A 13,691-nucleotide genomic window follows, 5' to 3' on the forward strand; every position below is an offset into this window, starting at 1 on the left:
CATTCCAGCAGCATTAGACGAACATCCGCGCCAGTTCGGCAGCATGTGATGAACATCGGCGCCAGTCCGACAGCATTAGACGAGCATCCGCGACAGTCAGACAGCATTAGACGAACATCCGCGCCAGTTCGGCAGCATGTGGTGAATATCTGCGCCATTCCAGCAGCATTAGACGAACATCCGCGCCAGTTCGGCAGCATGTGATGAACATCCGCACTAGTCCGGCAGCATTAGACGAACATCCGCGCCAGTCCGGCAGATTCAGGCGAACATCTGTGCCTGTCTGGCAAAATCAGATGAACATCCGTCCCAGTCTGGTAGCATCTGATGAACATCCGCGCCAATCCGGCAGCAACAGCCAAACATCCGCGCCAATCCGGTGGCATCAGACGAACATCCGCGCCAAGCCGGTAGCATCAGGCGAACATCCATGTCAGTTCGACAGCATCAGACGAACATCCGCGCCAGTCCGGCTAAACCAGACCAACAGCCGCCCAGTCCGGTAGCATATGATGAACATCCGCTCCAGTCCGGCAGGATCAGACGAACATCCGCGCCAGTCCGGCCCCGCGCGGGGACAAGCTCGACAATCGCGGCGAGTCACGGCATGTGACCGTGGACGCGACTGCAGGCAGGGCGGATGACTCCGCTGGTATTGAGATGGTGTGACGAGACGAGCGCCTCTTCCCAGACCACGGGAGCAGGAAACACGCGAAGCGATGTACTGCTCACACTGAGCCACAGCTCTGCTCACATATTCGAACGGAAAACGCGGAGTAAAAGCGGTCCAGATCATTTCCCCTGGCTTGGATGTGAATACGCGTCAAATGTTTTCTCTGATGTAGGACATTTCACGTCTATTTATGTTCACATCACTTATTAGGCTGCTTTGCCTTGCTACAGGAAATGCACATCTTCCACGAACCTGGCTTTGAAGTTTGCGGTAGATTTTAGGCTTTTCACTTCAGATGACGCGAATTTCTTGACTGATCACTCACGGAGCTGCATAAGATAGTGCGTCGCAAAAGCAATGTCAGCTATTGCCATGTCATGTGACCAAATATTTTTTTTCGGTAACCGGCGAAATTGGAGAATATAAGCATATATTATATATAATATATGCTTATATATAGAATATATACTTGTATATAATATATGCTTATATCTAAATGATATGCTTGGGTGGTTCTGAATAGCAGGAAAATAGAAAGGTGATACAAAAGTATGTTGGGAGTTTTATCGTGATATTACATGACATTCCATGCACCAGAAAATTATGTTTAACGTTATCGAACAAACATGAGCTATATTGACAGGACTTGGCGTTTCTAACCGTGCTCATGGTTACGAGCAAACAATGTTAAGCAAACAATTCCATTTCAAACCCAGAGTTGAGGACACATGCTTTTTTGCAGTTTGTCCCAATTTTGTTCATTCGTGACCATGAACACAGCTTGAAGCGTCGAGCTCTATCAATATAGCCAATGTTTGCATGGTAACGTTCTTTAACTAGCATCTCCTGATATATTGGGCGCCGGTGATTACTTTATTGAGAAATGCTAGCTTATACTGCCAAAAAGCAGCGCAAAGCATTTCCCCATGTATCAAGGACTTAAACATTGTCATTTTGTGTTTTCCTAGTATCGAACAAGGATCCCTGCGCCACCATGGCCACAGCACCGCTTAGGTCAGCGTAAAGCTTCAGCTTTATGTTGTAGTTCACCCGGGGGAAAATTATAGAAGCCGCACAACAAGCCCCACGATTGCAGCCCGGTGGATTGCAGCGAGGACGCACACATGCCTAAAGCCGTACAAATAATTTGAAAGCTGCCTAAGGTGAACTACCACTGACCTGACCTGACGGGAAGTAGTCGGTGCCGGCACAGCCCCGAGCGCCCAGCGCGTCCAGCCGACCTTCAAAGCAGGCGGTGGCGAGCATTGCGCAGCGCTTCGACAACCAGTACACCTGTGGTCAGGTCAGGAAGCGATCACAGCAATACGCCAATGCTGCGGAGCTCGCCGTACTACATGCGTGCGCCATTGTTCACTCGGGTGCGCCATCGTCACACTCGCGTGAAAATTACTCGCGTGCGCCATCGTTCACTCGGGTGCGCTGTCGTTCACTCGTGAAAAACGCCATGCATGATGCACGTCTTACCCATGAGTAAGTCGTGTATCATGTTTTACCATCACCATATTTTATGTCATCATCAGTTGTATATGTATATAATATTGTCATGGATGGCAACATTGTGTGCTCATAAAACTGGAGAGCATTTCCGTTCAGTGAAACTGATCTGAAATGACCTTTCCTCTCTGCCAAATGGTAATCTGTGTTGCATTTCACATGTATGCGCAAAGAGTGAATAAACCTCATACGCTCTTAGGAAGCTCTTTAAGGGATTAGGCATTCAGAAGGTTATGTTATGTTAGGTCATTGACCCACAGACGTCACGTGACGTTTGTCGTAGTTTATACTTTTTGTTTGCGTTTTCCGTACATTCCGCTACGGCTTATATTTGCACGTCTCGTCGGCATGGGAATAAGCGCCGAACTGCAACATGTTTTATTTCAAATATTAATTCAAAAAAGATGTTTTATGCATAAACAGCGTTTACCAGAGTATTTCTTGATATTACAGGCTGTTATATATTCTGATATTTTCTTTTATGCTCGCGTCCATCTGCTTAGCAAAATGTCTCTACAATAGCCCGTTGATACAAACGCACTACTCCAAATTCCAGAATGACCCACACCTGTCAGTGTCTTGCAGATGGCGTGTCCGGCCGCTGAGGGAGGACATGGAGGTGCGCACCTCTAGTTCCCAACCCGCAATGAAGGTGTGAAAGGCATCAATCTAAATACCCGACAACTTTCAAGAATACTGGCCAGATAGCGCTTGCTTGGCCTATCTTATGTCTTCTTAGTTGCACTTTTAAAGTTGGCATGTTAAGTGATTTACCTTGTATATGAAATATTGCGGGCCATCAACATGCGTATTAAGCTTCCAGCATGTTATTATCTTATCTAGTGACTTATTAAGGAAGAAAATGCAAGTTGTCTTGATTTTCATCCGTTTAGTTTGAAATAAAAGCAGATATATTAGATTATCGTTTGTGAGATGATTCTCTCAACCTACAATTATGACGTTTTGGTTAAACACAACGTTGATCAGGATGCGCAAACAAAGGAAAGAACGGTCGCCAGTGCCCATGCGTGTGTGTCAGTGGCCGCCAGCGTCTACACTTGAAAAAGTAGACAAGAATTTGTGTGATACGTTACCCGCCGGCTTGCCTGTTGGGGAATGAACCAGCTGCAGAGCAGCATCATTTAGTTATGTCGACCGCTGCGCGTTTTTTTCGTCGACGCGCAATGTTGTAAGTCTGCGTGTTATGAAATGTGCAAATTACGACGCGTTCTAGTTGTGAATGGATTCATGCAGGACTTGGAGCATGATTTGGTGGCAATGCTCCCAAAAAAAAACACTAGGTACGCCATGTTTTTGAAGAACAGGCTATTCGTCTCCTGCTTCTTGTGGTTTCGTTTCTATGTAGTGTCCAGTTCAGGTTGAAACGTAAGCCAGTATATATGATACTACGCCAGGCAGCGCCACAGCTGCATACTTAACGTGCGCTCGGTTGGGGGTCAAGTTGTCCCGCCGAAGGTTTTTCCAGAATTATTTCTGAACGACGCGGCGTAGCCGCGCTAAACTTTACATACTGTAGAGCATTAAATAGCAGACTTTTTAACGTAAAAATTAGACGTACCTTGTGAAGTCACTGACTCATGACAGGTCAAAGTCTGGCCATGGTTGTCAGTGAAAGCATTTCTAGAGAATCGTTCAATGTGAAGTGACAATGGAGTGTTCAATGAAGTCATACGGATCTGAAAAAGTGGCTTAAGAAATAAATCAATTGAACTTATAAACTCGACTTATTTCATTGACCTAGGGTCAGGTATGAAAGTCAGAAGAAAGTCAAAACTGATCTGCTCTTTTATGCGAGGGCTTGGCTTCATGGGGTGGTTTCTGGTGCTCATTTCGAATCTATTAGTGACCGTGACCGCAACAGACATGCTGCTCGCACTTTTTACGGTTCATAGTAGGTCACTGACCTAAAATGACCCAGGTCAGCCTTTTTTTGTTTTTAGGAGCATACCACCTAGCGTAATCCCTGACGTTTGTTCGAATGACGAAATAGGAGCACTCTCGTAGGCATTTGCTCGCCTTGGCCTTATAAATATCAAACAAGGTCACTCACCTCATGGACCTTTTGCTTAGAGCATGTATCTAACTTCATGGTGGTCGCATGAGAAAGTTGGAGGGTACATTGTAGGCTAATCTGAACACCAACCTTATTTAACCTCCTTTGGCCTCAAGGTGGTGTCCTAGGAATCTCAAATTTTGACACAAGTGAGTTTACGTACAGGCTAACGTACCCTAGAAGTTTAGTGACTCTAGCTGCCTTAGCCTTTTAGAGTTCAGAGAGATTAAATTGACCCCATCCGAGCGAAGGGTATTACAGATACAACCAGTCACCTGGAACAGACACGGCAGGAAGGGTACCACCGGTCACCTGGGCACAGATTAAAATAGATCGCTCACAAACACGGGGTAGCTTTTTACTTGACAGCCACCTCTAAAACAGTAGTCCTTTTCTGGTACCCACTTAATCTGGAATATTCTGCTCAGTAGCATGCATGCTCTATGGTCTAAGATGCCTTTTTATCACTCATAATTGAAATAAATGTTTTTCTGTGCGATCACAGGCCCTTTGATAGGCCTGTTGCCAAAATTATTGTAAATTGACTTATTTTCTCCGGAAAGTTTCTCTTTTCAATCAGTTCACTGAGTGTGGCGTAAAAAGTTGCAGTCCTAATATATATATATATATATATATATATATATATATATATCCGTGTGTGTGTGTGTGTGTGCGTGTGCGTTTATGTAGGCAAGCCAGAACAGAATCGGGTCTTTCATTTTGCGAGCTGCGTGAGCCATGAGCTAAATGATTAAATACAAGGAATAAGTAGAATAAAACAAAAATGGAACGGCTATAAGTCGTGAGCCGAATCAGATATCAAGATCTGTGAACCAGTCCTCAACCAACTCAAGAAATTTAAATCGCACAAAAGTCTGCTCAGAGATGTATGGCTTTATCTAACCCTCCGTTATTGTTTCAGATTGAACGATGTCCTGGGAATTGCCTTCGCTGACAGCCATGGCCTGACTTTTATCTGCCGCAGCTTAGCAACCTTGCAAAGTAAATCTAAGTTTTTGATACCCAAAGAATGTAATACCAAAAATATCAGAAGATTATCCATTAAATTGGCTACAGCTTTGTATAGTTGGGCGTAGCCACGTCGCACCGTTCGGAAGTTACACTGGGAGAAAGCTTGGATGGGGTCAAGTTGATCACCCGAGCGCGTGCTAATACATCCCATAAATGATCTTAATGCCTAGCAGAGAAAGATAGGGCGAATACCAATTCTTGATATCACCGAGCTATAAAGTAGATGGCGCAACTTCAGCTTGTGGTGCGGAGTTCGATAATGGAGTGTTCATGCAGCACTGCCTGCTCAAACTCTCTAGGTGGGTGAAATACCTTTTCGTAAGACAGAGAAGTAACCATGCTAAAGAGTCCACCTCGTGGATTTTGTTCTGCGATAAGCGAATTCAATCATAGCTGACAGTAAAATAATGCTTAAACACTGCATGCATGATGTCACCAAAAAGCATGACACCGAAAGCTATATATGTAGACGAACCAATTTCCATCAACATTTGCTAGTGCTCAGCTCAGCAGCACCACAGCACATTTTCACAGACGAACAAAATGACGGCAGCCAGCTGCGCGAAGCAGCCAACTACTTCCTCTCTCGGACGTTAAGCGGGAATCGGTTGAGCGCATTGTCGTAGTTCATCCGGTACGTGGCGTCAGGCTGGGTGCGCAGCAGCGGCCCCTGCCACATGTCGGTGGTCTTCGGCAGCGGCCGGGGCTTGAAGTCGTACGTGTCCAGCGCGAACCGTACAGCCTGCCGGATGTTGTAGTGGCTGTCCTCGGTCGGAATGGGGTTCTTCTTCCAGACCTCCTCGTACCAGCGGTGCCGGCTGGCCGGACTGGAGCGGATCGGCTTGGTCAGCATGTCGCAGCGCACCCTGAAGCCGGCCTTGAGCAGCTCTTCGGCGCCGTCGCGCACCTGCGGCAGCCAGTCCTGGCGCGCGGCGGACGGCTGCGGCGCCGGCAGGCCCATCGACGTGTCGGTGGCGCTCGACTGGCCGTCGTCGATGTTCACCAGGTCGCGCATCGTCTCCTCCAGCGAGTCGTAGCTGTCGGAGCGATCGTCGACGGAGCGCGAGCGCGGCGGCCGGCAGCGCGCGCCCACCTTCTCGAAGAAGTCGCGTGTTCCCTCGTCCGACTGCCCCCAGCCGTGGCTCATCTGGCTGCGACAGCGCGAGCGCTGCGTCGCCTGGCTGCGGTCCTCCGGGATCGACTCGAGCTCGGAGCGCCGCGGCCGGCGGCAGTCGGTGCCCCGGCGGCCGCGGCTGAAGCTGGAGCGGTCGGTGCCGCTGCGGCTGCTGGTCTCGTAGTTGACCAGCCGCTGCAGGTCGCGCGTGAACACCTGCAGCTCCTTCTTGGGGATGTTGGTGTAGCCCAGCTTCTCCAGATGCTCTTTCACTTTTTTGGGTGTGAGGTGGCTCATTGTGATGATGCTATGGATTTAAGTTGATTTGAGCTTCGTCTTCAAAAAGGAAGAAAAGGACGCGGCGGTTCAAGCCAGTCTGAAAAGAGTGTGTAACCATCGTTAGCTTGACACATTTCGTCTTTGTTGAACCAATATTTAGTAAGCCATTTGTGTTCAGCCGAAACTCAGGCATTGATACTTTGTCTGAAAGAGTGTTTTTCTTACACGACGCAATTGTCGTCAGGTTTGTTTGATAGGTACACACTCTTTTCTTTACTGCTTGCATTTTGCGATGCCTATGCACAGCACACTGCAAAACAAACGAAGCAAAATATGAGGCTATGTTCCCATTGGCCCCAGCAAGATAAGCAATTCACGTTCATAAATGTGTCTGTGCGTCTTTTAGCTATGCCGGGAGTTGTCCCTCTTTGACCTATACAAGGCAGGGGACATCGCACCGATATGAGTTTTTAGGTAGGGTGATTACTGTGCTGACTGACGTCTGGTTGCGACATTAGACATTAACTGCATTGTGTGTACGCTGGCCCACACAAGTTTACACACTAGCCACGTTACTCGACTAAACACCATGTAGGTACAAGCCTCAACGTCCAGCCAAGGAAGCTTTTGTTCTCATTCTTTCTGCCTTTGATCCTTGAGGCTGTTGTCATATATTCAGCTCAACAAGCACCCTTTTAACCCATGACTACTGAATGTGGCACGAAGGTACGGCGTGTAAAGCGGTCACGCGATAATACGGGGGACATTTCTTGATCTATCGTGATGTAGTTCAACAGATTTACGCGCTGGTTACTTATTGGGCCTACCGGAGCTTGAATATGCAGTTTAAATAGCGTATATGATGGCATGATATTTCAAACCTTCCTCCGAATGTGATGTTATGTTTGAACAAACAATAAAAGGTCAGACATTTTAAGAGGCATGCTGTGACTAGAAGTTCTGGAACGTGTCAACACCAACAGCTTCAGTGGTTAAGCCACATGCATCACTGGCTTATTGATTGCAATCCTCCGGTCTTTCAACACCATATGTTAGTGTACAAACATAACAATGGTAGGCAAAACCACTGAAGCGTGTTTCCTTCCACCTCTTCTCACACGCCGATGGCGTTATATCTAAGATAGTTGTCCTAACAGAGAGCTGCAAAGCGGTGGTCTAATCAAGGTATGCGGTCTCTGCGTAGCTTTTCGCTGCACAAAAATCTTGGATTCGGTCAAAAGATGCTGGAAATTTACCTTTAGATGCGTGTGCGCTTGTTGCACTTGAGAGTTAGGTCCCTTGCCATGCACAGCTTTTTTACGAAGATACTGAGTCCCATCAAGCCTTAAACCACAATTTTAGCTCGACGGAAATGTATCACCGATCATTTTTCACGAGCAACGCAATGCCATCGCACAGGAATGCCTTTTCAGTGCGGCTCTGCTGACTGTCCCTAACTGGCCGTTAATTGCTGTCTCACGAGCGCAGTTCCGAGAAGTGGTGTCATCCATCTGCCACCCGCTGGCCAGTGTATGCTACTCCGAACGAATTACAGGGAACTACACTCCTTCAGCTGAGCTGAAGGCATGGGGCCTTGGCTCCATGATGAAGCAGTCTCGCATGGCAGTTCCACGTCAAGATGACAATCTGATCTTTACTGCAAGCTTTCCTTCTAAAGGTGATGCTAGTATCCTGAATAAGACCACTGTATTGAACGCAGTGTCGAGGATGCACCGCAGAGTGACAATTTGCCCATTTTCGCCATGCAAATGTTTCCGAGCGAGACCGTAGTTCCGTAGTCTGAAATGGCAGATGGTAGATTGAAAGTCCGAGTGATACAGAACGGGAAGATGTTTACAGCCAAAGGCTCAGATCACACTATTTGATTACAATTGTTGTAGGTGTTCGGAAGACGCCTCCAAAACAATACATTAAGTCATTTGGTACAAACCCATTCTTGAGCTGACGAAGGTAAAAGTACCATACCACATGAAACGCAATACCGCTTACAAAACAGGCCATGCGCACGCTGCAAAATAGTAAAGCATACACTGGTGGCATGAAAGTATGGTCTAAATGCACTAAGAGGCGTTATATATTGCGAGAAATTTTCCTGGTTTCCCCTTGTAATGCTCACCCTTATGAAGCAGCCCACGAAATGTCTGGAAGGCCCCCTTATCCGGACGGCTCCCTGGACGGAACCTGAGCTGGCTCACACCTCAAAGTATGTCATAAGCACAAATACGCAAGTAATCATAAGTCTCCTAGAGTTGGAGCCACTTACGACATGGATAATACGACCCGCTTATTTTAAAATCCTTGTTTGCAAGTATAGCATGCAAAAGAGCACAGGCGGCTTATCTACTGGTAGCATGTCTGATTAATTCTCCCGATATCTGAAATTTCCTGAAATGTGGTTGGTGACCAACAGGTATCGTAACCATGTAATTCTGTATAGTGGCATATGGTTGACGTACCTCAGAACAAACGGAGGGCCACTTGCTGGTCTTCCCCGGATATTTGACTTTGAAGTCACTGCATATTGGTGTCTCTTATGGTTATGAAAAGCGATGTTTTCTAACCCCACCCACCCAACAATCGTAAAACTTAAAGGAGCCAAAGACGTCGAAATAAATTTTGTGAAGGCAGACTACAACGGGACAAAAATGTTTGCATGCTAAAGATGCCTCGCGCTTCTTCTTTTAAACCGCCAACGTTTTCGAGGAGTTGCCAAATTCTTTTGTAATAACTTGTGAGAGTACATGCGTCAGCAAATATGGAGAGTATATTTTCTTACGAAGATAAAAGGCGTTATTCATTGTATTGCAACGCACTGGAACTTTTACAAGCTAATGTTCTGTAAATGAGATGCACCTCATATCCTTAATGGCTTTAAAATTTAGCCGCAACGCAGTGCGGCAAATCGGTTCGGGCCTTTCAACATCCCGGTGATTGGTTATGGACCAGAGCACTTATAGTGAGGCCCCAGATGCTATAGTGAGGCCCCAGATGCGGTGTTGAATCGGAGACATTCGAAAAACACACTGGAACTTTTACCATCCAGCCATCTAAGACGCCTGTCAGTTTAAAAAAAATGGAGCTTTACAAACTCGTTTGTCTGTGTCAACCAGCTATTTTTAAGGTAATCGCTAAGTAGACTGTTGGCATGCGCCAATTAAAACCACGAGGCATGTAAAGGAACTTTTCCTTCTTTTTGATCACCCGAATTTCTAAATGTCACCCGATGATTATGCGCCATAAAGCATTGGCATGGCTGGGCGATGTACCTTACAATCAATGATGTCGAAGCTCCAAACCTGACGCAAGGCGCACGCCCATACTGTTAACATACCTATATTTTGCATTGCTCAAAATGTTCAAGGTCAGTTGTGTTATCTAAAATGGGCAAAATGAATTGCATGTTTTTCAATTCCGATCAATGGGCATCAACAGATGCTTTGCAGAGGCGGTTTATCTGTTTTTATTTTAGAAAAACACATCACCGTTACTCAATTTTACCTTATCTTTAGGAAAATCGCAAAACCCTTCACTCCAAATCGCACCTTGCGGGTATGCGCATGATGAGTGAAACAGCTTCATCTACAAGTTGGATGCATGCATGGTTCGCGAATCAGAAACTGGCCTATTTCCAACTAATCTGGTTAAGTGGTTCAATTCTAAACTGCGTTGGTTGTTATGGTATTGCTGCATGTAAACAGACCGGTGGTAAGTGGCATGACTGTTATTGGCATACGACGTGTGTTTGGTTGGCTGAACGACTTGTCACAAACAGACGGCATAAGTGATGTAGGCTCTATATTCTAAAAATGGCATCTTATGTTTTGTGCCAGCTGTATGACATGATATTGCGCATGATACTGCTCCACTGCTACTGGCTGGTCCGAATTCTAGTCAGCTGATAAAGTGCAACAACACGACGCGTTTGCCTCTGAGCGTAATCAGGCGAACGGGCGTTTGCTGACGATCTGCGGCACGGATGGACGTGGCATGGCAATAATTGTTTGCCTGATATGCAATCATGAAAGGATCCTGCACGCTACCTTGAACAATTTTGGAGTTAATGAGGAAGCCCGATGGGGTGCCTTTTGATCCCGACTGGCTGCGACGGCTATTTATGAAGCATATCTTGATGCACGCCAAGGCCGGAAGTTCAGTAATGGTTGGGGATTTCCGGCTCAAGATCCCCAATATTGTGTAAATACAGCTTCAGGGCCACGGTCTGCACACTGAGTGTCTAGAACCCTGTGAGACGTAGGCTTTCTGCTCAACCGGAGATCGCTCACGGTACACACGATTCAACCCTCCTCCAAACTATTGACTAGCATGGATAGAGTGCCAGACTAAACACAGGCCAGTTACTTGCTGTCCAAGCTATCTACAGGTGTACGTTGTTTTGGCGCCAAGTCAATGCGTAACCTTTCAGATTACGATGGTTGCCTTAAATGGGTCATGTTGAAAATGAGACGAAATGTTCTCGTCAAGATAATCTCCAAAAATCTAGGAACAATAACTAATTACAAAGGCATCAGTACGTTCATAGCTTTTCCAATTATGAAACCGTGCAGGGTTTTGGGTTTGGGTCAACTGAATGACCACTCAGGTTGAAACATCACAGGCAAGATGTTGATTTGAGTGCGTGCTATATGACACTACCGGGGCCCACTACCGGCAGATGCTATACTGAACAACGTTGGATGACCGGAAAAACCAATACAATGATCATCGGCTATGCTATCCGATGGCACAGTATGGTTTGGGTCAAGTTGTGACTTCTGAGGTCAAGCTAGGTCGTTGGGGCAAAGCAGTATGTTGTAATGTAATTTACATGCTCTATATCGCTTTGCAATGCAGACATTTGTGTTACAATCAACAGGAAAACGCACATTGAATTTGTTGACACCATTACATTGGCGAATTATTTGGATTTTATGTATATGGCATTCAAGAGGTCGAGGTCAAACGTATCTAAGAGGCAAATATTTCCACTATTTGTCATATGTTAACAACTGAGCGACGACTACGTGATAAACGACCTTCGGCGTGACGTTACGAATCACATCAAAAGCTGCTATTTGAATACATGTGTAGGGCATAGGTCATGCCAAACGACGTCAGGAAGTCTTACAATGCATTGAGATCATAATCATTAATGTTACACAATTAAGAGCAAGGCTGAGCAGTGTTGATCTAGCTATAAAAGACGCCTATTGTGACAGTGCCCACGGGCGATGGCAAGGCAGCCCAAATTATGTATGCAAGGACAAACAATTCAAGGTCATAACTTTGCTCGACCCTTGGAAAATCAGTGTCGCTTGCATGCCAGTATCCCCCCAAAAAAGTAGAGAAATGAATGATCACCCATGCCATATATCTGCAACAATTGCAGTGCAAACCATGGCTTTCGGCACTCACATGTCTTACATCTATCTGAGCCAGCGTGACCTTGACCTGATAACTTCACTTAAACTGGTCACACAGTGCTCACCCCGATGATATCGGCATGGTGGACCATAATAAACATTCATACATAATTAACAAGTGCAGGTGCCACAAATCCCATGACAAGGAACCATTGAACATGTTTAACCTAACTCGACCTCACATGACCTGTTCCTTGCCCTTAGACACAGTCTGACCTTGCATCACTGGCGTAGAAATCGGTTGGATCGATAAAAAAGCAAGTAACGCGTCCTATTTGCTAAAAGGTGTATTGTATCTCCGCAAATACCTGACTGGGTTAACCTTTACAAAAGGGTTTTCTATCAAGACAATTGGGGAAAAAGGTGCTGCAAGATTAAAACAGCGTGTTAAAATTTCAAAAAATCAGCCACTGAAATAAATGCGACCAAAAGGGAATGCTCCACATTTTAAGATATTCCAGCAAGCATCATATATGGTGAAAACGTCCTCTTATAACTGTTGGTATACCTGTAAGTGGAAAAGACTAATCCAGGCAACATAATGTTTCTGTGAAGTAAATATATTGCTCAAAACGTCATTGTTTGATAACGCAATCGTGCCTTGCACAGCAGTGATTAAGAGCCAATTGGCGGCCGTTTTATCAGAAAATCGTGCTCACGAACGTCAAATAGGAACGCCTCTTCAATGATATCGTTATCGGCCTTGATCGGCGCCTGGTCAATGGAATGGCGGGAACTGGATTGAGTTATTGCGACGTCATGGATGTCTGGGTGACCTTGAAATAGTCTGCACGAAGTTGCCGGCGCACCTTCTTGGGCATGTGTAGCCTGAGACCAAAGGGGTTCTGGTCTTAAGAAAGGTAGGGCTGTAGACTGCACCGAATTATCTCCAAGATAGGCACATCAGCTCAAAATCTCATACACATGTGGAACTCTTCGTTTGAAGTGCCTCGCCTTGGGAGCATATTTAAAAAAAAAATGGTAAAGAGAAGTCTCAAGATCTACCGATGACAGTAATCGCACTGGGGAGCGAAACTACATCACGAACGGGGTATTATGCGTAAATCAATTTCGTTTATTTTCAAGTCCTTATTATGCGCTCGACGTTTCAGGCTAGCACCGGACTTCCTTCTTCTTTAAGTAAGCCCATACATCATGTCTTTCATGGACGAGATGCAGTTCTAATGCCCTGGGTGATTTTGCGCACCCGAAACAACGTTCATTATTGTGAAGTTCTTAATCTTGGAAGATTGCTGGATTTGGACGCATTGTATGCAACATTGTTGAAAACATCGTATGTAAATTGAGATGGAAGGTTTTTAAGATATCAAGAAAGCCTTGTTCGACATGTGACGGCCCGCTTTCTCAAAATATCGCATAATGATTATGATCAAAACATTGCAGCCCGTGTCGGAATATTTGCGCAAAGACGAAAATCAAGAGCTTTGATGGTTTTGTAATACACATCATTGATTGCTTGTAGACATTGACAAACTAAAATATGTTGCTTGGTCCCCTTTATTTTCAGTTGTATTAAAAAATGTTCAACACCAACTTCTTCGC

At 45.6% G+C, this 13,691-nt stretch overlaps 1 protein-coding gene across 1 annotated transcript; it reads right to left on the reverse strand.

The window, feature by feature from the left end:
• Positions 1-5,739: 5,739 nt before the first annotated feature.
• Positions 5,740-9,317, reverse strand: LOC119110395 (uncharacterized). Its single transcript, XM_037234205.1, has 2 exons — positions 9,165-9,317; positions 5,740-6,784 (listed from the first exon to the last, which is right to left on the reverse strand). The coding sequence occupies exon 2, from the start codon at positions 6,703-6,705 to the stop codon at positions 5,869-5,871; it is 837 nt and encodes a 278-aa protein (XP_037090100.1). The 5' UTR covers positions 6,706-6,784; positions 9,165-9,317; the 3' UTR covers positions 5,740-5,868.
• Between the last annotated feature and the right edge of the window lie 4,374 nt (positions 9,318-13,691).

This window comes from Pollicipes pollicipes, unplaced genomic scaffold, assembly GCF_011947565.3.
Source record: "Pollicipes pollicipes isolate AB1234 unplaced genomic scaffold, Ppol_2.1 Scaffold_7231;HRSCAF=8579_pilon_pilon_pilon, whole genome shotgun sequence".
NCBI lineage: Eukaryota > Metazoa > Arthropoda > Thecostraca > Pollicipedomorpha > Pollicipedidae > Pollicipes > Pollicipes pollicipes.

Bases quoted from the DNA above. Each gene is read 5' to 3' on its own strand.
- LOC119110395 (XM_037234205.1), bottom strand. From the start codon at position 6,705: ATGAGCCACCTCACACCCAAAAAAGTGAAAGAGCATCTGGAGAAGCTG.